General features: G+C 44.2%; 2 protein-coding genes across 2 annotated transcripts; both read right to left on the bottom strand.

The window, feature by feature from the left end:
* Positions 1 to 837: 837 nt before the first annotated feature.
* Positions 838 to 1,764, bottom strand: LOC149456768 (odorant receptor 131-2-like). Its single transcript, XM_089684492.1, has one exon. The coding sequence runs from the start codon at positions 1,762 to 1,764 to the stop codon at positions 838 to 840; it is 927 nt and encodes a 308-aa protein (XP_089540618.1).
* Positions 1,765 to 25,863: 24,099 nt separating this feature from the next.
* Positions 25,864 to 26,778, bottom strand: LOC149456767 (odorant receptor 131-2-like). Its single transcript, XM_089684495.1, has one exon. The coding sequence runs from the start codon at positions 26,776 to 26,778 to the stop codon at positions 25,864 to 25,866; it is 915 nt and encodes a 304-aa protein (XP_089540621.1).
* Positions 26,779 to 27,511: the final 733 nt, after the last annotated feature.

Genomic DNA, 27,511 nt, shown 5'->3' with positions numbered 1-27,511 from the left:
TTTCAATTTAATTCATTAGATGAGCGGACACCAGAGATTATTATTATACAGTATTTATATAGCGCCAAAAGGTTTGCTCAGCGCTGTACATTATAGTGGGGGACAGAACATGAGACAATACAGTAACAAAACAATACACGAGGGGTTCGAGGGCCCTGCTCTTTCGAGCTTACAATCTAGGAGGGAGGGGATAGTGGTACAGGAGAAAGTTGCTGTGGGGGATGGAGTGGTAGGAAGAGTGGAGGCGATCGGCTATTAGGTGAGGGTGGGGTAGACTTCCCTGAAGAGATGGGTTTTCAGGGTGCGCCTGAAGGTGGGGAGGGTAGGTGACAGTCTGATGGATTGGGGTAGAGAGTTCCAGAGGATGAGAGAAGTCCTGGAGAAATCCTGCAGTCGGGCGTGGGAGGAGGAGACCAGGGAGCTAGAAAGTAGGAGGTCTTGTGAGGAGCGAAGAGTACAGGTTGGGTATCAGGTTGGCAGAGAAGGTTGGTGGACATTTAGTTTCTGCTTCCATATTTTGTCTCTTTCTGCTTACTCACTAGTGTTTGAACATGTAGGATAACTAGTGTCCAGTATTTCCTGTTCTGCCAATATAAGCAGAGAATGGGCCAAGCTTAGAAAGGAAGAGAGTGTGACAATTAGGCACACAACATGCTGTACCAGTGACCAACGGTGATCAACTACACACACCAGACCTGGGATTAGATGTGTGTGCGCTTGCTTTCCAAACAATCAATTTATGGCAAATGTTCCAGTCTTGTTGGGCTGTTGAGTTACTGTAACTGCCACATTTAACAAATTTCTGTTTTACTTTGTAAAAAGCCTGTGTTCTCTTTTTCACTCTAATGATGGGGACTGTTTTGATCGACACAATGTGGTCATTTGTTTGTTGAACACTTCATCTCTGATACCATAAATTAAGGGACTGATTAGTCTAGGAAACAACATGAATGTTATGAAGTTAACTACAGGAAGATAATCAAAGAATTGCCTTAAGTATTTTTCTGTAATTCCATAGGTAAAGGCCAACATACACAAGAGAAGCTGGAATGCATGGAGCAAGACAGTTTTGGCAGCCTTGAAAGCAGATATTGCTGAACCAATCTTATGAGCCACCATTATGACCTTGATGTATGTGTAGATAATAATCCCCCCAACCAGTAGAAAACTGACAATCTCGACTACTGTTCTCTGTATGGCTTGTCCATGAGTGATGGTTAGCGATGGCCAATCGCAGATAACTTTTAAAGAAAATGTCTCTTTTTCTGCTGCGAAACAAAATGTAATAAAGTTGATAATCTGGGGGATGAAGCCCAAAACCCACATGCCCACCATAGCCACTCTTGACCTTCGCACACTACATAGTTCAGCATACCTTAGCGGGTGGCAAATGGCGGTATAACGTTCCAAAGACATGACCGCCAAGTTGTATGGAGTCACTCTAAATGAGGCAGTGCATATGCTGATGACCAAGAAACAGAGTGGTAGAGGCCAAAGTAAATAATATGCTAATCCAAAATAAAGGAGAACAGCAATAGTAATGTATATCAAATCATTTACCAGCATGTGGATGAACAAGATGTAGCGAGTGTTCTCTCTAATGCCAGGAGTGGTGAAGAAGACCTTCAATATGATACTCAAAAAGTAAACAAAAATGCAGAAAAGGAAGAAAGTGGGGAAAAAGAGACCTGCATGTAATATGTAATTGCTTCTGCTCTCTTTCGAAGTCTCAGTGGAGTTGGCAAACTGGGTAGAGTTAGACATTTCCAACATAAGAAGTAATATTTATGAGTCTGTCAAAAATAAAAAAAGAATAAAAAGAATAAAGGTTACTTTCTTTTATTTCCAGTGTTTGTCTAGCAATGAAATATTACATAGACTATTCCACATCAGTGTACCTCAGAGGAGCTTACACTCTAATATCATAATGTCAGAGGGAGAAACCCCACCGTTGGCATCAAGGGCAGAAATGGTGCTCCAGTATTGGTGTCAAGAGGAGGAATAATGCAACATCTTTAGTGTCAATGGGCAAAACAGTGTCCCCATTTTGGAGTCAGTGGAAGGAATATTGCTCCAGCATTTGGTGTCAGTGGGAGGAATAGTGCCCATTCATTGGTGTCAGTGGTAGAAATAATTCAACGTCATTGGTATTAAGGGGAGAAATACTGCCCTAGTGTTGGTGTTGGTGAGAGGATTAGTAGCCCATCATTGGTGTCAATGGAAGAAATAGTACCCCAGCATTGATGTCAGTGGAAGATCCCACTGACCCCAACATTGGTGTTAGTGTGAGAAATAGTGGCCCAGTGTTAGTGTCAGTGGAAGGAATAGTGCGACATCTTTGGTGTCATTGGGAGAAATATTGCCCCAGTGTTGGTGTGAGTGGGAGGAAGAGTGCCCCAGTGATGGTGTCTGTTGGAGGAATAGTGCCCCAGTGTAAGTATCTGTGGGAGGAATAGTGCCCAATCATTGATGTCAGTGGTAGAAATAGTGCTACATCATTGGTGTTAATGAGAGAAATAGTGCCTTAGTGTTGGTGTTGGTGAGAGGAATAGTGACCCATCATTGGTGTCAATGGAAGAAATAGTACACCAGCATTGATATCAGTGAAAGGACCCACTAACCCCAGCATTGGTGTCAGTGGGAGAAATAGTGGCCCAGCTTTGGTGGCAGTGGAATGAATAGTGCAACATATTTGGTCTCATTGGGGGAAACAGTGCCCCAGCATTGGTGTGAGTGGGAGGAAAAGTGCCCCATCATTGGTGTCTGTGAGAGGAATAGTGCCCCAGCATAGGTATCTGTGGGAGGACCCACTGACCTGACAGGTCTGACAGTTGCCGATCAGATGTAAACAACTGGGCAGAGCTAGCTGTGACGTCACCCCCTAGCTCTGCCCAATTGTGCTGTGATTGGCCAAAGCATTTCATCTGACCTGTGGTCAGGCTCAATGCTTTGACCAATCACAATGCACTGTGAGAGCATAGTGCATCGTTGGTGCGTGGTAGGTGAACTGCCAAATGCCCTTACCGTTTGTGCGTTCACCGAACACACGAACGGTCGAACTTATGTTTGACTCGAACATCAAGGCCATCACAGAGTACAGTGGTAGAGTGTTAGAGTTCAGGGGCCAAGAGTATGTCATGTACAGAGTGCAGTGGTAAGGAGTGTGTAAAATGTAGATTCCAGGAGCCAGGAGTATGTAAAGTACAGAGTGAAGTCGTAGAGTGTTAGAGTCCAGGGATCAGGAGTATGTAATTTACAGAGTACAGGGTTCAGAAATACGTAACACACATAATACAGGGGTCAGGAATGTGTAACACACAGAGTCCAGGGGTCAAGAGTATGTCATGTACAGAGTACAGTGGTAAGGAGTGTGTAACATGCAGATTCCAGGAGCCAGGAGTATGTAAAGTATAGAGTGAAGTCGTAGAGTGTTAGAGTCCAGGGATCAGGAGTGTGTAATTTACAGAGTACAGGGTTCAGAAATTTGTAACACACATAATACAGGGGTCAGGAATGTATAACACACAGAGTCTAGGAGTATGTAATGTACAGAGTAGAGGGTACAGGAATGAGTATCACACATAGTACAGGGGTCAGGAATGTGTAACACACAGAGTACAGGGGTCAAGAGTATGTCATGTACAGAGTGCAGTGGTAAGGAGTGTGTAACATGCAGATTCCAGGAGCCAGGAGTATGTAAAGTACAGAGTGAAGTCATAGAGTGTTAGAGTCCAGGGATCAGGAGTATGTAATTGACAGAGTACAGGGTTCAGAAATACGTAACACACATAATACAGGGGTCAGGAATGTGTAACACACAAAGTCCAGGAGTATGTAATGTACAGACTAGAGGGTACAGGAATGAGTAACACACATAGTACAGGGGTCAGGGGTGTGTAACACAGAAAATGCAGGGTTCAGGAGTATGTCCCACACAGATTGCAGGGGTCAGGAGTCTGTTACACACAGGCACAGCCCAATTCCCAGAAAAAAATCTACCCTCTGCAGACCAAAAATCCCCCCCAAAACAAAAATACTCCCTACTCCCTAAGCAAAAATCAAATCTCCAGCAAGAAACGACCCTCTCACATGCAACACAATGCACACAGCATAAATCCTTCCCTTCCTCATTCTCTGAGCACAAATCTTTATTCTTGCAAAACCCCTTCCCCAGTAATAACCTACCCCCTCCTTCCAAATTCCAGCCCCCCCCCCCTTCCCCCCTGCAAAAATGTTCTCTTTTCCTCCCCTCCCAGGCACAAATATATCCCCTACAAGCACTATTTTACCTTTTGAAAACTCCCCCATCTCACTACTGCAAATGAACCCCCAGCACTAGTCTTTTCCCTCACCCCCCTCCCCAGGAAACCTCTACCTCCTTAACAATCCCACCCAAAGCACAATGCCCAGCACTAACCTTACTTCAGCTCCCTCTCCCCCTGAAATAAGCACGAGTCTTACTCATGCACAAATTTTCCATTCTCCCCACCCCACAAAAAAACAAGTTCTACACTCTTGTGTGTCATGTGTTGGAGCAGAGGGAGAACCTAGGGGCCTTCTTCCTCTCTGAGCCATGCTGTACCTGAGGTCTGTATATTATGGGTGGCCGAATTTGCATACTGTTTCAGTGCAGGTGTCACTAACCCAGGGCAGCAAGGAGGAGTCCTGGAGCATTTGCCCCCCCAGCGCCTGACATTAGTGTGTTCAGTAGTTTTGAAGTCAGGGCTCTGTGCAGGTCACTGGACTTCCTCCACTCCAAACTGATCAAACCATATCTTTATGGAGCTGGTTTTGTGTACAGGGGCACAATCCTTTTGGAACAGAAAAGGACCTTCCCCAAATTGTTACTAAAAGGTTGGAAGAGCACATAAGTCTTTTATGGTATAGCATTAACAGTGCTCTTTACCGAAAACACCAGAACCCAATAATTTGGACAGGAGTCCATTTACTTTTGGCTATAAATGTAGGTAGGATGGCCAAGTGTCCACAGTCCTTTGACCATATAGGGCCCTCTAAACTTTTCAGTATGAAAGTCATAAAATATATTTTGCAAATATTGGTGGGCCAAAAAAAACTTTAATAAATGAACAAATCAAATTCAAATGAATAAACAGGTTTTACTTGGAGTTTATTTTTTGTATCAGCATGATACCACTTAGAACAACAGAAAAAGCTTCAGTAAAACAAAGCAAATAAATTCCTAATAAACTTGAGCCTATCAGAGTCCCCCATTATATCAGAATACCCATCAAAGTCCCCCTTGCATCGTAGTCTCCCTTACATTAGACTCCTCACCTTAGTGTTCCCATATGAGTCCCTATCAAAGTCCCCCTTGCTTTGAAGTCCCCCTTACATCTGAATCCCACTTACATCAGAGACCCTATCAAAGTCCCCCTTGCATTGGATACCCTCCTACATCAGAGACCCTATCAAAGTCCTCCTTGAATTGGATACCCCCCTACATCAGATTCCTTGGATACCCTCTTACATCAGAGACCCTATCAATGTCCCCCCTGCATTGGATACCTTCCTACATCAGAAACCCTATCAAAGTCGACCTAGCATGGGATACATCCCTACATCAGAGACCCTATCAATGTCGCCCTAGCATGGGATACCTCCCTACATCAGAGACCCTATCAAAGTCCGCCTTGAATTGGGTACCCCCTACATCAGAGACCTTATCAAAGTCCCCCTTGCTTTGGAGTCCCCCTTACATCAGATTCCCCCCTCCATCAGAGACCCCATCAAAGTCCCCCTTGCAATGGATACCTCCCTACATCAGAGACCCTATCAATGTCGCCATAGCATGGGATACCTCCCTACATCAGAGACCATATCAAAGTCCCCCTTGAATTGGATACCCCCCTACATCAGAGACCCTATCAAGGTCCCCCTTGCTTTGGAGTCCCCCTTACATCAGATTCCCCCCTCCATCAGAGACCCCATCAAAGTCACCCTTGCATTGGATACCTCCCTACATCAGAGACCCTATCAAAGTCACCCTTGTTTTGGATACCTCCCTACATCAGAGACCCTATCAAAGTCCGCCTTTCATTGGATACCTCCCTACATCAGAGACCCTATCAAAGTCGCCCTAGCATTGGATACCTCCCTACATCAGAGACCCTATCAAAGTCCCCCTTTCATTGGATACACCCCTACATCAAAGACCCTATCAAAGTCCCTTTTGCATCAGAGGGCCAGATAAAATCTTGCAGCGGGCCAGACTATAGTTTGAAGACCCATGTTATAGTGCAGTGATGGCGAACCTATGGCATGCGTGCCAGAGCTGGCACGCAGAGCCATCTCAGTGGGCACGCCAGGAAGAAGAGGAAGATGAGCGCACATGGACCAGCCATCCAGATCTCGTCCACACTGGACCCTCATCAAACTACATTTCCCACATGTCTCTGGGGCCAGGGAGGGTGTGGACGAGAGGAAACGGCTCCTATGCGGACCTGGCACCAGGGGTGATGTAGCCGGGGATGGGCGTGGAAGAGAGGAAGAGGCTCCCACACTGCTCCGGGGCCAGGGGCAACGTGTTCAGCGTGGATGGGAATGAGCTGCTGGGTTGGAAGTCACACCGACACTGCCAGAGGTGAGATTAACTGCTTGCAGTGTCATCCATCAGTGCCCAGAAGTGGCACCCATCAGTGCCCAGCAGTGTCGCCTGTCAGTGCTGCCCAGCAGTGCCACCTGTCAGTGCTGCCCAGCAGTGCCACCTGTCAGTGCTGCCCAGCAGTGTCACCCATCAGTGCTGTCCATCAGTGCCACCCATCAATGATGCCCAGCAGTGCCCAGCAGTGTCATCCATCAGTGCCCAGAAGTGTCACCCATCAGTGCCCAGTAGTGTCGCCTGTCAGTGCTGTCCAGCGGTGCCACCTGTCAGTGCTGCCCAGCAGTGCCACCTGTCAGTGCCCAGCAGTGTCGCCCATCAGTGCTGCCCATCAGTGCCACCCATCAATGATGCCCAGCAGTGTCATCCATCAGTGCCCAGAAGTGTCACCCATCAGTGCCCAGCAGTGTCGCCTGTCAGTGCTGCCCAGCAGTGCCACCTGTCAGTGCCCAGCAGTGTCGCCCATCAGTGCTGCCCATCAGTGCCACCCATCAATGATGCCCAGCAGTGCCGCCGATCAGTGCCGTCTGTCAGTGCCTTCAGTTGGTGCTATCAGTCAGTGTCGCTTATCAGTGCCCATCATTGCTGCATATCAGTGCATCATCAGTGCCTCCTCATCAATGCCCACCAGTGCCACCTCATCAGTGCTACCTATCTGTGCCGCCTCATCAATGCCCATCAGTGCTGCCTATTAGTGCAGCCTTACCTGTTTGCAAACTTTTATAATAGAAGCAAAGAAAACCTTTTATGTTTTTAATTTTTTGCTCTTTTTTCATTTATAGTGCAAAAAATAAAACACCCAGTGGTGATTAAATACCACCAAAAAAAGCTCTATTTGTGTGAAAAAATTAGTGTTGCATGACCGCACAATTGTCATTGTCAAGTGTAACAGCACTGAAAGCTGAAAATTGATCTGGGCAGGAAGGGGGTAGACGTGCCCGGTAGGCAAGTGGTTAATTGCAGTGTTGGCACTTTGAAATAAAAAAGTTGGTTTGTGCTGCAGTTTTGGGCACTCGGGCTCAAAAAGGTTCGCCATCACTGTTATAGTGCATACGGAAATGTTATAACCTTCATCAAACTGATAGAATAATCAGATACATTGTAAGGGACAGGCCCTCTTTAAGCAACTCCTGGAATTTGGGAGGTTATAGAAATGTTTGTAAACTGCTAAGAAAGAAACACACAGACTGCGGAGCTGACACTCAATAAGCAAAGACAATAGTCAATTAAACTGTAATTCAGTCCAACGTGGAAATCCAACACGTCTTTAGATGTCCATGTAGAAGAAATATAATATGCTACCTGAAAGAACTATAGAGCACAGAGCGGCATTTATACTTACAGTTTAACTATTTCATCAGCACTGAAATCCACAGCATAGACTGAGTACAGTCAGTGCAGGTCATGGTGACCACTTCAATATCATCTACGGTCTATTTATCTACCCATAATCCCCTCTAGTACCTATTGTTGGCAGTTTAAGTGAACCCCCGAGATCTTCCCCATACTGTGCTGTGCTATGCCTCCCTCCAGAGACACCATGGTCCATCGTGTTCCATCATTAGCTGTTCTCCCAGGTGATGTCTTATTCCTTGCGGGATACTTAGAAGGTTTTACAGTTTTGTTTGATCTATGCAAAGTCAGACATCAAATAAATTGTGCTGCTAAAGAGAAAATTCACATTGTACTGTGCAATTGCTTTCCTTTTTGTTTTGATTTTCTTCCTACAATAAACCTGTGGATGACTTCCAATGACATTCCTTTATTTGCTCACGTTTGATCTTTTAATTATATCATTAACCACTTGTCTACCTAGGCACCTTTTTAAACATTTTTACACAAATGTTAAAATCTGTATTTTTTATATTACTTTAAACCCTCAAACAAGTATATAGTTTCTGAGAGCAGAGACCTTGGAGAATAAAATGGTGGTTGTATTATATTATACTAACTTTTGGGTGGTAAAATAAGAAAGATGGGGTTGTGTTAAGTACCGTATTTTTCGCTCCATAAGACGCACTTTTTTCCCCCAAAAAACGGGGGGAAAATGTCAGTGCGTCTTATGGAGCGAATATAAAGCGGCCGGTCCGATATTTCTGCCGTCACCATGTCAGAATACCGGGCCGGTCGCTCAGCTGTTGTCTCCTGCAGGACCTTACCTGTTCCTCGCTCCAGCGCTGCACAGTCTTCCCGCGCTGGCTTCTGTGACAGCCGGGTGCCCACTGCGCATGTGCTGCGCTTTGTGAATGATCCGGTGTCTTCTGGGACACATAACAGGTCCCAGAAGGCGCCGGGCCATTCACAAAGAGCCGCGCTTCTTGCGCATGCGCAATGGGCACCCGGCTGTCACAGAAGCCGGCCCAGGAAGAAGAGGGAAGGACAACTCCGCGGAAGTGGGAGCGGGTACCTGTCAAATTCAGGTACCCGCTCCCCCTCCCTCCCCAAAGGTCAGCAGTTTCTGGTCATTCCCTGCACTGTTAGCAGTCTCTGGTCATCCCTGCACTGTCTGCAGTCTCTGGTCATTCCCTGCACTGTCAGCAGTCTCTGGTCATCCCCTGCACTGTCTGCAGTCTCTGGTCATCCCCTGCACTGTGTCCGCAGTCTCTGATCATCTCCTGCACTGTGTCCGCAGTCTCTGGTCATCCCCTGCACTGTGTCCGCAGTCTCTGGTCATCCCCTGCACTGTGTCCGCAGTCTCTGGTCATCCCCTGCACTGTGTCCGCAGTCTCTGGTCATCCCCTGCACTGTGTCCGCAGTCTCTGGTCATCCCCTGCACTGTGTCCGCAGTCTCTGGTCATCCCCTGCACTGTGTCCGCAGTCTCTGGTCATCTCCTGCACTGTGTCCGCAGTCTCTGGTCATCCCCTGCACTGTGTCCGCAGTCTCTGGTCATCTCCTGCACTGTGTCCGCAGTCTCTGGTCATCTCCTGTACTGTGTCCGCAGTCTCTGGTCATCCCCTGCACTGTGTCCACAGTCTCTGGTCATCTCCTGCACTGTGTCCGCAGTCTCTGGTCATCTCCTGCACTGTGTCCGCAGTCTCTGGTCATCTCCTGCATTGTGTCCGCAGTCCATTGGTTCAGAATATTTTTTTTCTTGTTTTTCACCTCTAAAACCTAGGTGCGTCTTATGGAGCGAAAAATACGGTAAATAAATATCAAATGTGCTTTAAAATAAGTCTTAAAATTGGGTGCACCCATGTAATCCCAAAAAAAAAACTAAGGTACCCAAAATTCTCCATAAGCGATGCTTTAAAAACACTTTACAGCAGTGGTGGTCATCTTTCTTGATATGTGGGGCCTCAAGTGCGGTCCCAGACATGTACAAGAAATAGTTGCCCTGCCATGTGCACCATGCTGTACAAGCTAGTTATAAGTTTGGATAGTTGACATTTTTTTGTACAGTTGATTGAACTGGGTGTAGGGTCACATTGGATGCTTTCACTGCCATTGTGCTCTTGCTGGGCATCATGTGCGTCCCTGTGCCTTTAAGGAGGGGTGGTCTCCCTCCAGGCATACCTTCCCTTAATCTATCCATTCTTATACTGTATGTGCTCCTACTGTGAAGGCTCTGGAAATTTAGAGCTAGGACCTCAGTATATACAGAGGTCCTTTGTCATGGGCACTGTGGCTTATACAGTGGGGCAAAAAAGTATTTAGTCAGCCACCAATTGTGCAAGTTCTCCCACTTAAAAAGATGAGAGAGGCCTGTAATTGGCATCATAGGTAGACCTCAACTATGAGAGACAAAATGAGAAAAAAAATCCAGACAATCACATTGGCTGATTTGGAAAGAATTTATTTGCAAATTATGGTGGAAAATAAGTATTTGGTCAATATGAAAAGTTCATCTCAATACTTTGTTATATATCCTTTGTTGGCAATGACAGAGGTCAGACGTTTCCTGTAAGTCTTCACAAGGTTGGCACACACTGTTGCTGGTATGTTGGCCCATTCCTCCATGCAGATCTCCTCTAGAGCAGTGAAGTTTTGGGGCTGTCGCTGGGCAACACGGACTTTCAACTCCCTCCAAAGGTTTTCTATGGGGTTGAGATCTGGAGACTGGCTAGGCCACTCCAGGACCTTGAACATATATACATGATATTGGCAAAAGTATTAGTCCAGCCCTCCAAATCATTGGATTTAGGTGTTTTAATCCCCTTCATGGCCACAGGTGTATACAATCAAGCCCCTAGGCATGCAGACTGCTTCTACAAACATTGGTGAAAGAATGGGTCGCTCTCAGGAGCTAGTGACTCCAAGCGTGGTCCCGTGATAGGTGACCATCTGTGCAATAAGTCCATCTGTGACATTTCCTGGCTACTAAATATTCCACGCTCAACTGTTAGTGGTATTGTAACACAGCAGAAGCAACTGGGAGCAACAGCAACTCAGCCACCAAGTGGTAGGCCACGTAAAACAGATGACTGCTAAGAGCGGGGTCAGCGCATGCTGAAGCACACAGTACACAGAAATCGTCAACTATCTGCAGAGTCAATAGCTAAAGACCTCTAAACTTGGTGTGGCCTTCAGATTAGCACAACAACAGTGTGTAGAGAGCTTCATGGAATGGGCTTCCATGGCCAAGCAGCTGCACCCAAGCCTTACATCACCAAGTGCAATGCAAAACGTCGGATGCCGTGGTGTAAAGCACGCAGCCACTGTACTCTTGAGCAGTGGAGACGTGTTCTCTGCAGTGACCAATTATGCTTCTCTGTCTGGCAATCCGTTGGTCGTGTCTGGATTTGGCTGTTGCTAGGAGAACGGTACTGATGCCTGACTGCATTGTGCCAAGTGTAAAGTTTGGTGGAGGGGGGATTATGGTGTGGGGTTGTTTTTCAGGGGTTGGGCTTGGCCCCTTAGTTCCAGTGAAGGGAACTCTTAAGGTGTCAGCATAACAAGCCATGTTGGACAATTTCATACTCCCAACTTTGTGGGAAGAGTTTGGGGATGGCCCCTTCCTGTTCCAACATGACTGCGCACCAGTGCACAAAGCAAGGTCCATAAAGACATGGAGGAGCCAGTTTGGGGTGGAGGAACTTGACTGGCCTGCACAGAGTCCTGACCTCAACCCCATAGAACACCTTTGGGATGAATTAGAGCGGAGACTGCGAGCCAGGCCTCCTCCCCCGACATCAGTGCCTGACCTCACAAATGTGCTTCTGGAAGAATGGTCCAACCTTCCCATAGACACCCTCCTAAACGTTGTGGACGGCCTTCCCAGAAGAGTTGAAGCTGTTATAGCTGCAAAGGGCGGGGCCAACTCAATATTGAACCCTACGGACTAAGACTGGGGGGCCATTACAGTTCATGTGTGTATAACGGCAGGCCGACCAATACTTTTGGCAATATAGTGTATTTTTAAATGTATGCAACCAAAACCCTCTATTTTTAACATAAACTGTTAGATATGGCAATTCGGTTGTTATGCAGGCTGGCTGGTAACTGTGCTGTGAAATCTTTTTTTTGCTTGTGGCCCCCGACATCATCAAAGGGACGCACATAAAAGTTTGTGAATATCTAGTCTCAGAGACAGCAGACACACAACAGGATATAGTCAAAGGCTATGGGTATGATACAAGAAACGATAAGACATGATAGAAGAGATGGCCAGAGACTGAGGACGAGTCAAGAGATGGTTAGAGACTGGAGGCATGATACAAGAGATGGTCAGATACTGCTGGCATGATATAAGAGATGGTCAGAGACTGTGGACATGCTTCAGGAGACTTTCAAAGACTGTGAACGTGATATAGGAGTTGTCAGAGACTGGGCTCATGCTTTAAGAGAGTCAAAGACTGGAGGTACATTACAAAGGACTGCTAGAGATCACTGCTGAAACAAAGCAATAGGGAAGCACAGATTAGTATCAACAGGGGCCCCAAGGGCTGCACAAAAAAATGCCAAAGGGCCACATGCAGCCCCTAGGCCACAGGTTGGGCATCAGGGCTTCACAGCTGAACACTATCCATGGAATCCATAGAATAATTGCTCTCACTCATAGTCATAGCAATACCTCACATGTGTAGAGCAACTTGCTTGCATTTGGGTCTGTACAGGGGGGCTTTTACATATTCTTTGTTATGATTTATTTTATTACTTTATTTTATTATTTTTATTTGTTTAACTTTATTGCTATAAAGCAGGTGACAGGTTCTCTTTGTCAGAGGTCTAGAAGACCCCCAAGGTTTCCCCTCCCACCACTGCATCTAATCAAGCACAGATCCTACTTGACTAGCTGCATCCTTGGATACAGTATCTGGGGGATGGCAGTTGTGAACCTGGAAGTGACATAATACACTTCGCTTCGAGGTTCATTAGACACGGGGGAAATGGGGAACGTATCTGGCCATGGCCCTATTTGGTCAGTGATGATACCACCATTCCTGCCTCTTCCCTTATATAGCTGATGACAGGGGAGCTTTGAAGTAATTGTGAGATAGGTCGTGTGCATTGCGTCATAGGGTGTGTAAGTTGGCAGGCAAAGGGGGTGGGCATCAGAATTGACAATATTGACAATGGATTTACAATGAGAGACTTTTTGGGAGGATTTTAATTTTTAATTTTTTATTCTATAAAGGACTTGTCAAATGTTTTCTTTTCTTTTTTTGTGAATGAGTAGGGGGTAGTACGTATCCCATACTCATTCACGTGGGAGGAGGCGGTATCTGGGGGCTGCCTTATTAATAATTCTCAATTCTGATCAGCCCCCCACCTCAGACCCCCACAACCAACAACTAGGGCTATGAGGAGGAGGCCCTTGTCCTCATCAACATTGGGAAGAGGTGCTTTGCCAAGGAGGGCCCACACCTGCCCCTCTAGCACGTCACCCCCCCCCCCCCCATATTCAGGACATGTGACCTGGTATGGTTCAGGAGGGGGGAGCACAGCCCCTGAAAATCCATACTAGGCTCAATTTTTTTCATTTCGGCTGTAGGATGTGCTACAGCAAAAGTAACATTACCAAAAAAATGATACAGGCTAAATTGCCTACAATTACTAGCTCCATTAAAAATAAAAAAGGGAAAAGCATACAAACCCTTCCAAAGGTTTCCCAAAATAATAACAGGCTATATATAATATAATAAAAAATATAACGCAAAAATGAGAAATGAAAAATAAACAAAACATGATGTGGCCATTGCATGTCATCTATAACTTATACATGGCATCTACACATGACATATCCACATGTATTTGTAGCGCTACCCCCGAAGGAGCTGCTGGACTGTTTGTGTCCTCCAGCCTTGCACCTCTGATGACCTGTCCTGTGCCTGGATCCGAGAAACACAGACATACCTGGAACTGTTGAAATAGGCTTTGTTAACAGGATTAACCCTAAAAGGGAATATGGTTTAGGCAGTAAAGAGTAAAAACCCAGCACAGTCTTGGGTCAATATCAGACAATAGCACACTCGATAAAAGACTCATGTATTAAGCAATCTATCCACTTATTCCAGTCTTTGACTAGCAACTGGCCATTGGAAAAAATTGAATATAGTCCAGCTTGCGTTGGGGCCCTTAACTGCCAATGGATCGCTCACTCTCAATTGAGGGATTTGCAATTTACAAGGTAATTCTGCATTCTAGTGCTGTCAGGACGCTACCTTGAACAGAGGTGCACACGCACCAATATGTAGATTGGGAAACTCCACCAGTATCCTGTGTGAGCATGCACCTCTGTGGGGTAACTTGCATAGGTGGGTTGCATGTTGCATGGACGTCTGTGCATACTGCCACACATGCACGCACATTCAATTCCAGAACTGGTTCCCTATTTAACCAATTCAATACCGGGCAATTTTACACCTTCCTGCCCAGGCCAGTTTTGAGGTTTCAGAGCTCTCACACTTTGAATGACAATTGCGCGGTCATACAACATTGTACACAAACTAAAATTTTATCATTTTCTTCACACAACTAGATCTTTCTTTTGGTGGTATTTAATCACCACTGGGGTTTTTATTTGTTGCTAAATTAACAAAAAAAGACCAAACAGTTTGAAAAAAACACGTTTTTCTTTGTTTCTGTTATAAAAGTTTGCAAATAAATAATTGTTCTTCATAAATTTAGGGCGAGATGTATTCTGCTACATGTCTTTGGTGAAAATAACCCAAATTAGGATGTATTTTTTAGTTTGTAGGAAAGTTATAGAGTTCACAAACTAAGGTATAGATCTGAATATTGATCAATCCTGAAGTACTGACAGCCAATCTAATTTCTTGAGATCCAAGAATGTCAGAACGGTACAGATATCCCCCAAATGTCAGGACAGTACAGATATCCCCCAAATGTCAGAACAGTACAGATATCCCCCAAATGTCAGAACAGTACAGATATCCGACAAATTACCCCTTTTTGCAGTGTAGACAGTCCGACGTACTTCATAAGAGGCATGGCGAGTTTTTTGAAGTTGTATTTTTTTTGTCATAATTTTTCGGAAAATGAAAAAATTAAAAAAATTAGTTTCACTATTTTTTTTTTACATATTGTCACCAGTGCAGTACAGCATCATCATATGACTAGCATGCTGGTGATCAGGGACACTGACTGGTGACAGTATGAAAATAAAATATTTTTATTATTTTTATTATTTTTTATTAAATTTTTTTTCTTTTTTTTTAAGATTTTTTTTTCATATTTCACTATGACCAAAGTAGTACAATGTTACCATAGTAACATTGTACTACTTTGGGGAAGTGATCAGCATTTTTTTTTTTTTTTACACAACTTGCTTATAGCAAAGAATAACTTTGCTATAAGTAAGCATTTACCTGAATGACATCGATTCATTCAGGGTTTGTTTTTTTTTGTGCTTAGCTGTGATTTGGCCACAGCTAATCACATGACATGTGATTAGCTGTGACCATTCACAGCTAGACACTAGTATACAATGGATGGCATGAATGAAGCCATCCATTGTATACAACTGTCATGTGACCTGCTGTGATTGGTCACAGCAGGTCACATGGTACCGGCAACGGGGCCGATACTCAGATCTGTCATCGGCCATGTCCGAGGTACACGGCCGGTGACTGATCGTGCCGCTGCGCGGCTCTGCAGGAGCGCAATCTGCGCATGTGCGGGAGGACGCCATATGGTGTCCACCCGGAACGCTGATGACATTTGCCGGCCGCCATTCGGCCATAGGGAGGAGTAGTGACTGGTAGGAGTAGTGACTGGTAGTTGCTGTCAGCTAGTCATAATTGTTTTTCCGTTTTTTTTTTTTGCTACATTTTTAATTCTTTTTACATTCAGCTGACAGCTGAAACATTAAAACATGTTTTCACAACTAAAATTCCGCATGACATAATAAAATAACTCATGCTGTATTTTAGTGTTTTTTTATCTTGAAAGTGCTGTGCGGATATGGTAAGATACCGCTTAGTGAATTGTCCTGGTTCGAACTTTCATTAGGTTCAAATATTCGCCTGTGAATCGAAGGGGGGGGGGGGTGTTCGGCCCATCACTATTCCCCAAATCCTGAGCCACCATCACTTACCTTTGAAAAACACACCCAGCACTCCCCATCCTCTAACAGCAGCAATCCACACAATCTGGTTTGTATTCCTCTTCTTCCTAGGACCAGCCTCCCCTTTTCCTGTGCCCTTTAGAATGCCTCTTCTGTCTGTAACAAATTTTATCAAACACTCTTTTAACCTACTTGCAATTACTGAATCCTGGCTTCAAGAATATGACTTTCCTCATCCTGCTGCCCTCTCCCATGGTGGCCTCCTCTGGACTCACTCTCCCAGGCCTAGTACATGGATGGGAGGTGGATATGGAGTCTTTTCAGGTCCTTCATTCACCTCCCTTTCTTTCCCTCTCCTCATTTGAAACTCATTGTACTTGTCTATTCTCTCCAGTTTCTTTGAAAATTATTGTGGTCTATCAGCCTCCTGGAACTGCATCAATCTTCTTTGATGACTTCTCTGCCTGGCAACCCTATATTTTCTCTTCTGAAATTCCCACAACCATTCTCAGTGACTTCAACATCCCTGTTAATATTAATACTCCTGCTAATTCTAAACTTCTCCAAACTCCTCTTTTGACCTGAAGCAATGGACACATGCTTCTCTTCACTCTGTGCAACCTCTCCAAAAATCCTTTTCCCCACTCTGCTCACTGCCTTATTAGCTTCACTCTCTCTTTGTCTTTCTCCTCCTTGCCTTCCAATCGCTTAACAGTTTCCTGTGTAGCACCCTCTAGTGTGCTACTAGTGTAGTGTAGCTAAATTTATTGTGTATGACTCATGGTAACTGTGTGAGTCTGTGATTAAGGTTGGGTTACTGCAGGCCAAGCTGAATGGCTTAACAGGCTGGGACTCTATCACCTCTACCTGGTTCTGGAGGACCATGGAACCTTCCAGAAACCAGTGGGCAGAAGAGGTGGAGACCTAATCTGCATGTTTATGGTCTGACCAATCCCAAGTTTGGAGGTCCTGAGAGAGTGGTGAGACCAACCCATAAATATGGGATAGTCAGGCCGGCAAGGGGAGTCAGGTGGAAGATGGAGTGCTAAGGAGACTGTCTGTGGCTTTGGAGGTGTCCCCTAGGTGTAGGGGGGCTGGCCTCCAGGCTGGGCTTGGGCTGGCTCAGGGTCCATTCAGCAGTACAGTATGAACAAGATCCTCCTAGATTGTAAGCTCCGAGGAGCAGGGCCCTCCTATCCCTCTTGTATTGAACTGTACTGTTGCTGTATTGTCTTCCGTTATATTGTAAAGCGCTGAGCAAACTGTTGGCGCTATATAAATCCTGTATAATAATAATAATAATAATAAAGGCCTGGGAGCAGTGAGAGCAAGAAGGACAGAATGAGTATGTGAGATGGGGAAACAGCTCTCATTGTTTGAACACTGATTGTGTGGAGTAAATTCAAAGTTCTGGAGTGACATTCTGCGGTTTAGCCACAAGATGTCACTGTTTTTCTAACACAGCCTCCAACTGCATAGATATTTCTATATTCAATAGAGGTGGGGTTTTCACATGGAGTTTAGTGAACAGGAAGAGGAGACTGCAGCCATGTTTTGGCTGATGCTGAATGAAGGGGCTGTGTGAGCTGAGAATCCGATGACATCCAGGTGTGAGTGCATCCCTCAGTAACCAGAGCTGCGGCTAAGTGAAGCTGATCGTGTCCAAGACCCTGATCCTATTCAGAGAAAGGAAGATTGCTGCCAGGAATGCTGATGAGAGCAGAAGAACAACGCAACATATACTGCGATATCGCATGCTTGTTGGTGAGACATTTGTTCTGTTCAGAGTCACCAGCGGATGCAAAGCAGACCCAGGTCGGTAAGATCGTGCACGCACCTCATTTCAGTGTTGGCGCCTTCAGACTGAGTCCAGGCCTATAGTTAGTTAGTTAGGGTCTCTGTTTGTGTCAGGCCACAAGTGTTTTTAGTGATCATTGGAAGGACTCCATAACTTAAAGTGACATTTCACATTGGAGAGTTGATAAAATCCCACAAACTCAAGCCAGACTGGCGTTTTGCTCAGAAGGAATACTCAGGCACGTGCTACAGGACCAGTTATGGGAGGGGGAATACTGTAGATTTGTGTAAGATTGTAAGCTGTTGTGCTGCACTGCAGGCTAGCCCATACTGTGCACCCATACACTGATTCCTGCTCTTTTAGGGTAATAACGGGTAAGGTGTGGCAGCTTAGTTGTGCCCGCCAGTAGGTAAATTACTACACTTTCTACCTTCATCATCAGGAGGTGCCGTGCTGTGCAGCACAAGGGTCTCAGCCTTTGGGCTGGGTGTATGTAAATTTATTGTATATTTCAGCATTTGTGGTTGTGTTTATTTGCCACATTTAAGTAAAATTCTGTTGTGGCAAAAGTTGGTGTTGGGGTTGCTTTCCTCCTTCGTGACTTCACTGTATCCTGGGGAGCCCACCCCGGTACACGGCTTACAGGTACATCAGCACTCCCAGGGATTTACAAAGGGAGAGACTGTAGCAAGCTTTCAAAAGACAGTGCTGTTCTTAATCCTTTATCCTTGTTCTGGGAGATCTTCAGAGCAGCCAGGAGGGCTGGTAGTGTCTACGAGCTGTGGAGCTGGGAACAGGGGAGAGGAGACATCTCTGCATGTAGTTTGCAAAAACCTAAGACAACTTTAAAAATTGCTGCAAGTGCCTAGCCCATGAGGAGTTTTTGCTACTAATCCACAAAGAATGATGGCTTTCTAGGAAAAGAACAGTCCAGGATCTGTTTCTGTAAATAGGAAGGAAGTTGTTCCTGTGCATTGATTCAGTCAAGCTGGGCATCCCATAATGTCCATTACCCTATCCAAGTTATTTCCCCTAATAAAATAACAAAAACCAAGCTCATGGACTGTTCACTGTGTAGGGGTGCAAGTGTGGAAAATGCAAGTTACCTGGCTGTGCGGAGCTTAGGGGGACCTAGAAACACAGCGACCCTCATGAGGGTACCGCTACACCCGTAAAAACCTTTGCCACCTTAACCCGTCTTTATATTTTCTGCAATAGAGTGTCTCTATGACAAAATCTCAGCCCTGTCTTGCCCCAACCTGTCTACAACAGTTCACCGTCACCCACCCTAGACAGATTGGCCTCCCTCAATACACACAGAATCAGGCCCTGACTGCTACAACCTTGGCAAACAGACCAGAAGCCTCAAAAACGTAGCCAAGCTCCTGAGGGTCTGTGGCGTAAGTCCCAGCAAGACTTCAACCAATATAAAACTGCCCTCCAAAAACATAATTCCTGTCTCTACGCTGCCAAACAGGACTATTTATCACTCTCAATAAAACCCTCTCACACAGTCCCCATCAACCCTCGTCTATCTTTAACTCTCTACATGGTCCTTGCATACCTCCACCCACTAACTCAGTCACTGCCCAGGAGATTGCTAATCACTTAAATATAAGATTGATACAATTTGTGACGATATCTCCACTGTACAGATATCTTCTCACCTTACATTCCCTGTTCACCTGCACAATCAATACTTCCCTTGTTTAACCCAAGTACTATAGACAAAGTCTCTAAACATTTTTCTAACACCCACCTAACCTCCTACATCCTGGACCCTGGTCCCTCCCAAATACTACAGTTACCCTCTGGCTCTATACTACACTCTTTAACTCACATCTTCGAATTCAATCCCTCCCTTTCTACTGGCATCTTCCCCAACCCTCTAAAACATGCACTGGTCTCCCCCTTACGTAAAAAGGCCTAGCTGGACCTCACCAATCTTCACCCATCTCCTTACTCTCTTTTGCCTCCAAATTCTTCGAACATCTAGTCCAGGGGTCCCCAAACTATGGCCCTCCAGCTGTTGAAGTACTACAAGTCTCATCATGCCTCTGCCTCTTGGAGTCTTGCCTGTGGCTGTCAGAGTTTTGCAAGGCCTCATGAGACTTGCAGTTCCTCCAGACCTGGAGGGCCATAGTTTGGAGACCCCTGGTCTAGTATGCAACTGGCTGAGCTGCCACCTCATTGTGAATAAGCTTCTTGATCCCCTGCACTCTGAATTTCACCCGCAACACTCCACAGAAATTGCTCTCCTAAAACTCACAAACTTACTAAAAACTAAAACCAATGGTCACTATTCTGTACTCTTACTCTTGGACCTCTCTGCTGCCTTTGATACAGCTGACCACCCCCTCCTCCTCAAAAAACGATTTCCTTGGTCTCTGTGACTGTACTCTCCATTGGTTCTTATCTTACCTATCTCACCGCACCGTCAGTGTCACTAACAACGCTACATCCTCTTCTCCTATTCCGTTTACCATCGGGGTCCCCCAAGGTTCTATCCTTGAACCTCTCTTATTCTCGATCTACACTTCACCCCTGGGTCAACTGATATTTTCTCATGGCTTTCAATACCATTTCTATACTCATGACACCCAAATCTATCTTTTTACCCCTCAGCTCATGCCATCATTTTCTTCACATATCATTGATTTATTAACTGACTTATCATTATGGTTGTTCCACCAGTTCCTCAAACTCAATCTATCGAAAACAGAGCTCATAATATTTCCTCCCCGACATGCCCCTTCCCCTTATTTCTCTGTCAAGATCAATGGCATAACTATCAGTCCATCCCCACATGTCAGGGTGCTAGGGGTATCCCCGGACTCTAAACTCTCCTTTTAGGCCCCACATCCAATCGCTGTTCAAATCATAGCACCTCAACCTAGAATACATCCTGTTTTAAACAATTACACCACACAGCTTCTGATTTACTCCCTGGTTATCTGCATCTGGTTATATACAACTCCCTCCTCATTGGATTACCTTTACATACAGTTGCAAGAAAAAGTATGTGAACCCCTTGGGATTACGTGGAGTTTTGCATGAATTGGGCATAAAATGTGCTCTGAACATCATCTAAGTCACAACAATAGAAGAACACAGTCTGCTGAACATAATACTAAACAAACATTAGATGTTGCCATGGTTTAATTGCACATAACATGTAAACATCACAGTGCAGGGAGGAAAAAGTATGTGAGGCCCTAGCTTAATGACTTCTCCCAGAGCTAATTGGAGCCAGGAGTGAGCCAACCTTGACAATATATATATTGTCCATATTTCATAAATATACGTATAATATTAAAAACCTCAAACCCCCTCATTCACGGGGGTTTTCATTATTTTGGCTTCACAGTTTTTTTTCACTTTGTTTACTTTTTCACTGATTAATGTGATTGGGTTTTTCACTTGAATGAAGTCACTATTATTTGGAATATTTTTTCTTTTTGAGGTATATCATCGGAGGAATTTGTGAACACAAGAAGAATTTGATTTAAAGATTGGACTTATAGGTTTTGGACTGCACATAGATTTTGAGGGTTTATTGTACAGCATTTTCTGTTTTTTGATTTTTGTACATCTTTTGGGGTGAAGGTGTTGGTGGTGCTGTGGGGAATTGAATTTCATTTTTAAAGAGAGTGTTTTTTTTATTCTGATGTGAACCATGCCTCGCAGAAAAGAGCTCTCAGAAGACCTACGATCAAGAATTGTTGACTTGCATGAAGCTGGAAAGGGTTACAAAAGTATCTCCAAAAGCCTTGATGTTCATGTGTCCACGGTAAGACAGACTGTCTACAAATGGAGAAAGTTTAGCACTGTTGCTACTCTCCCTAGGCGCGGTCGTCCTGTAAAAATGACTGCAAGAGCACAGTGCAGAATGCTGCATGAGGTAAAGAAGAATCCCAGAGTGTCAGCTAAAGACTTACAGAAATCTCTGGCACATGCTAACATTTTTGTTGACACATCTACAATAAGGAAAACATTAAACAAGAATGGAGTACATGGGAGGACACCACGGAGGAAGCCATTGCTGTCCAAAAAGAATATTGCAGCACGTTTGAAGTTTGCAAAAGAGCACCTGGATGTTCCACAGCACTACTGGCAAAATATACTGTGGACAGATGAAACCAAGATTGAGTTGTTTGGGAAGAACACACAACACTATGTGTGGAGAAAAAAAGGCACAGCACACCAACATCAAAACCTCATCCCCACTGTAAAACATGGCGGAGGGAGCATCATGGTTTGGGGCTGCTTTGCTGCCTCAGGGCCTGGACGGATTGTTGTCATTGATGGGAAAATTAATTCCAGAGTTTATCAAGACATTTTGCAGGAAAACGTACGACCATATGTCCGCCAACTGAAGCTCCACAGAGGATGGGTGATGCAACAGAACAATGACCCAAAGCATACAAGTAATTCAACAAAACAATGGCTGCAACAGCACAGAATACGCCTTCTGGAGTGGCCCAGTCAGAGTCCTGACCTCAACCCGATTGAAATGCTGTGGCATGACGTAAAAGAGAGCGATTCACACCAGACATCCCAAGAATATTGCTACACTGAAACAGTTTTGTGAAGAGGAGTGGTCCAAAATGACTCCAGATCGTTGTGCAGGTCTGATCTGCAACTACAGGAAACGTTTGGTTGAGGTTATTGCTGCCAAAGGAGGGTCAACCAGTTATTAAGTCCAAAGGTTCACATACTTTTTCCTCCCTGCACTGTGAATGTTTACATGTTATGTGCAATTAAACCATGTGCAATTAAATCTAATGTTTGTGTAGTATTATGTTCAGCAGACTGTGTTCTTCTATTGTTGTGACTTAGATGACGTTCAGAGCACATTTTATGCCCAATTCATGCAAAACTCCACGTAATCCCAAGGGGTTCACATACTTTTTCTTGCAACTGTAGGTAGTCCCCCCTTCAGTCCATCATGAGTGATGCTGCCAGGCTCATCCACCTCACCAACCGTTCAGTATCTGCTACCCCTCTCTGCCAAACCCTCTACTGGCTGCCACTCGCCCAATTAATTAAATTCAAAATACTAACAGTAACTTACAAAGCCATCCATAACTCTGCCCACAGCTACATCACCAACCTAGTTCTCAACAATTCCTGTTTCTATGTGCTTCTTCAAAAGAGTTTGATGAATTGAATTGATGCTGGTTTGAAGCCAAAGGGTAGTCACACTGAATATTGATTTGATTTAGATTTTTCTTCTGTTCGTGCTCACTTTGCATTTTGTAAATTGATGAAAATAAACTATTACTAATTTCAAAAGCATTCTTACTTTACAGCATTTATTCATGCCTGCCTATAACATTTGCACAGTACATAGTATATAGTTATATAGTTAGTCTGGCTGAAAAAAGACAAAAGTCCATCCAGTTCAAACATAAAAAAAAAAAAAAGTTATAATCCTACACCCACAGTTGATCCAAAAGGAGGCAAAAAACCAAGCAAAGCATGATCCAATTTGCTCCTGCTGGGAAAAACATCCCTTCCTGATCCCCCGAGAGGCAATCGGATATTCCCTGGATCAACTTTACCTATAAATGTTAGCATCCAGACAGGGGCGGATTGACAACTCATGGGGCCCCCGGGCAATAGGGGATCATGGGGCCCCCGGGCAATAGGGGATCATGGGGCCCCTGTGTCCTTGCCCAAACTCAAAAAAGCCTATGAAAAAGGTACCAGGGGCATCTCATGGGGCCCCCTACTGACCCCGGGCCCTTGGGCAGTGCCCGAGTTTCCAAATGGTCAGTCCGCCCCTGCATCCAGATATATTCTGTGTATCTAAGAAAGAATCCAGGACTTTTTTGAACCAATCCACTGAGCTAGCCAGAACCAACTCCTGAGGGAGTCTCTCTCGCTCTCTCTCTCTCGATATATATATATATATATATATATATATATATATATATATATATACCGGTGTATATATATTTTATTTCTTGTTTTTTTGTTTTTGCACAGTATAAAGCCAATTTTTTTTTTTCATTTTGGTTTGAGTAGGGAGAGCTAAAACCCCTGTGTCTCATTAGGGAGAATTCTCTTCACATCCTGTCCTATAGACCTGTGTTTCCTGTATTTCCAATCTGAGATTTAAAACCTTTTAGAGAATTGGTATGAGAACTAGTGTCCCCATCTGAAGATTTTTGCCCTTTATTCCTTTTCTGGTGGCAACTCCAAATTGTGAATTTACTCTCTTTTATTCCTCATAACATTGGTGATCAGGGCAATTAGAGAGGGTAATGCTGGCCATACAATACTAGATTTTTTAATAAACGTTCATACGAAAATTCTCAGTACATTCAATATCTTGATGAATGTTGTTCGAAAGTACTTTAGAATTTAGCCTACTGTTAACATTTGATTTTGGAATGAATGGATTTCCCAGAACAAAAATCAAATACACTGCTAGAAATTTGTTCAAGAAAAAAAAGAGGTCAAAAACAAATGTCAATTTGACCCTACTATTAGAAAATTGAACAAAACATTTTGGCCAAAATTCTACTAGTGTATGGCCACCTTGAATCTCCCTAATCTCCCTAATAGGGACACAGACAGCAAAAAAAAATCTTAGAGTGGTTGTATCAGTAACACTCCTGTTTTAGGGTGTCTCCCCTCTTGGATGGAGGAGGAACAGAACCACTTTTACTGAGTAGTTTTCTCAGTCTCCGGGGAGGGGACTGTTAGATGGACTAGCACAGTGGTCTCCAAACTGTGGCTCTTTGCTAACTTTTGTCTGGCCCTTGGGGCACTATTCTTTCCTCTGACACCAAGAGTGGGGCAAAATTCCTGCCAATGACAACAAAAATGAGGCACTATTCATTTAACATGATATCAATAATGTGGTACTATTCCATTCACTGACCACAGGCACTGTGTAATTTTTATACTCCCACTGACCACAAAGCCCAAGGCATTATTTATTACCACTGAATCCAGAAAATTTTCTACCACCCCACCCCATCAAAGTCCAACCCCCCCTAAAGTCTGAAGGACAATAAATTGGGCCTTCATTTAGAAAGTTTGAAGACCTCTGAAGGAGTTGACTAACAAATTGAAACCAAACTCCAGCTAATACCTTATAAGCAGTTACAACAACTGTTTTTTTCTTTTGGGATAAAGGTTTTATATGAATAAATAAAAGCCGACCATTGTAAGCACCCCTGGCAGTGGTAAATGGTTTGTCTCAATCCTCTAACTGCCAATTTTGCAGGACAGCTTGGTCTGTTTAAGGAAGTTGAAAAATAACAGATTTACCTGGCAGGATCACCAGGTGAAAATAAAGAAAAAAAGCCATAAAAAAGGAATCGAATGCAGCCAGCACATACAAGGACTGGAAAGCTGCAATATATTAAATGTTTGTTTTCAGGTTTAATAACGCTTTAATTTAGACTATGACAGGAATTTTTTTTCTTTTGTTTTTTTTAAAGAATAAGACTTTATTCATTTTAAAACAAATAAATACAGACGGGACAAGAAAAAAGCAGGACTGAGGTAGTTTCAGAGAAAAATAAAAGAGGAGTATAATATGTAATGTATGACTCCAGTCCAAAGTAGCCTGAGGACTTGCATATAAAAGAGCCACCAGAGAAAAGCAACTATAAGCGAAAAGTAACAATATATGTGAACCAAAATAATAAAAAAAAAACAGGAAACATAGTCTATCCATCCAATCTGCTTCATAATGGGAGGTCATAAACCAAGTAGGATGGTAGATGCTGTCCGTAGATGTGTCGCAGATGTCTCGGTTAGTAGGCATCAGCCGATATGAATCGTATATGATAAAGATGGTTCTCCCGGAAAAAGGAAATTAAAAACAGAGAACCAAAAGGGAAATGCTACTTCGAGGCGGAGAGCTACCCTCAACACCCCCAAGAAGACAGTGGACTGCAAATGAAATAAGCACTCGTCCTCAATAGGCTAAGAAAAAGAACAGAGAGAGGAGACAGAAATTATTTTGAGGGCAACTTTTTCAAATACTTGCAGAAGACCTCATCCCGTAACCCATAGATCAAAGGACTGAGGAACCGTGGCAGGAACATAAACACAAGAAAGAAAGTCATGCGCAAGAAGACAATTCTGTCACCTAAGATGGTGTCCATGAATGGGGAGATTAGAGACGTCATACACAGCAGTAGCTGAAAGGTGTGGAGCATGACCGTCCGTCCCGCTTTGGAGGCAAAGGATGTACCCGAGCTTATCTTCTTGGCCACAATGATGACCTTAATGTAGGTAAAGATATGGATCATTCCTACCGCTGAGAGGCTGAAGACAATGCTGAGGGACTTTATAGTACTTTGTATTGGAACTATCGTTACTGTCATAAGACTACAGTTGATCTTTAAGTTGAAAATGTCCTTATTAATCAAGAACAGCACAGCTATACTTTCAACGATTGGAGAGACTAACCCCAGCACCCATATGACTGCAATAGCAATGCAGGTATTCTGCACCCTGCAAATTTCTGTGTGCCTCAGTGGGAAGCAAACGGCCACATAACGTTCCAGTGACATCACGGCCAGGTTGTATGGAGTGACGATAAAAGATGTTGAGACCGCGGCCACCGTTGTGTAACAGACGGAGAATGGGAGGTACACCAGGTAGAGTGTGCAGACCGCCAGCAAAAGACATAAGAATAAATACACAGTGTCCGTAATCAGCATGTGGGCAAAGAGAATATAGCGGGCATTGTCCCGGATGTGGTAGGTGGTGAAATAGACGCGCAATAAAATTTTCATGAAGTACAGGAAGAAGCAGAATCCAAGAAGCATCACAACCAACAAGGACGTCCTTACAGTTTCAATGGTCTTTACATCATATGTAGACAGTTGGGTCCCATTACCGGAAGGAAGGGTGATGTTCACCATTGGTCTTTTGTCTGCAAATAAAAAGTAAAAGTAAGGGAGGGTGATGTTCACCATTGGTCTTTTGTCTGTAAATAAAAACTAAAAGAATCTTAAAACTTATCAGTATTCAAAACTTTTTTTTTTTGTGTTGGATGGAATGTGGAAGGGTTAGAGCTTTTTTTCAGGTTTTTATTGCTGTCTGTGTCCCTACTTGGTAAATTCACTCTCTTGGTTTTGTTTTTTTCTGGTGACGTTCGTCACTGAGACAGAAAGCGATGGGACAACAACATTTAACAACTGCCACCAAATCAGAAGTATTTGGGGGATCCTTAAATGGGGACATCTCTTCCACAGGTAACTGTCTAAGAAGGGACTTCCCCTCATCCGGTAGAGATTTCCTCTCACTTAATATCGTGCCCTTGTAGAAAGGGGTCAATATGTCTCCCTTTAGTTTGGGATTTTCCTGATACCTACCCCAGGAATTGATGTTCCAACTTAGGCTGCCCTCTATGACAGGTCCCATATAAATATTGTGGGTGAAGCTTAGCTGGGTGTGGCTCGAGGTAGAGCAAGCAGCATCATGGTGAAGCACAACTGTGGACCGAGTCCATGGCTTCCCCCATGGATACAGTCCATAGTCCTGCTTCTCCATGATGCATCTGGAAAGGGATTCCCATGGCATTTGATTTTTTAACTGAAGCACACTCACAACCATGGGAACAACGCACTTGGATCATGCCACTGAACATGGGAA

This window comes from Staurois parvus, unplaced genomic scaffold (genome assembly GCF_062004578.1).
Source record: "Staurois parvus isolate SC_StPar_1 unplaced genomic scaffold, SC_StPar_1.0 ptg000348l, whole genome shotgun sequence".
In the NCBI taxonomy this organism is placed as follows: Eukaryota; Metazoa; Chordata; class Amphibia; order Anura; family Ranidae; genus Staurois; species Staurois parvus.
Note: the sequence above shows the minus strand (reverse complement) of the source record. Positions and strands in the feature narration are given on the sequence as shown.

Excerpts from the sequence above, each read along its gene's own strand:
- LOC149456768 (XM_089684492.1), bottom strand. The coding sequence starts at position 1,764 with ATGTCTAACTCTACCCAGTTTGCCAACTCCACTGAGACTTCGAAAGAG.
- LOC149456767 (XM_089684495.1), bottom strand. The coding sequence starts at position 26,778 with ATGGTGAACATCACCCTTCCTTCCGGTAATGGGACCCAACTGTCTACA.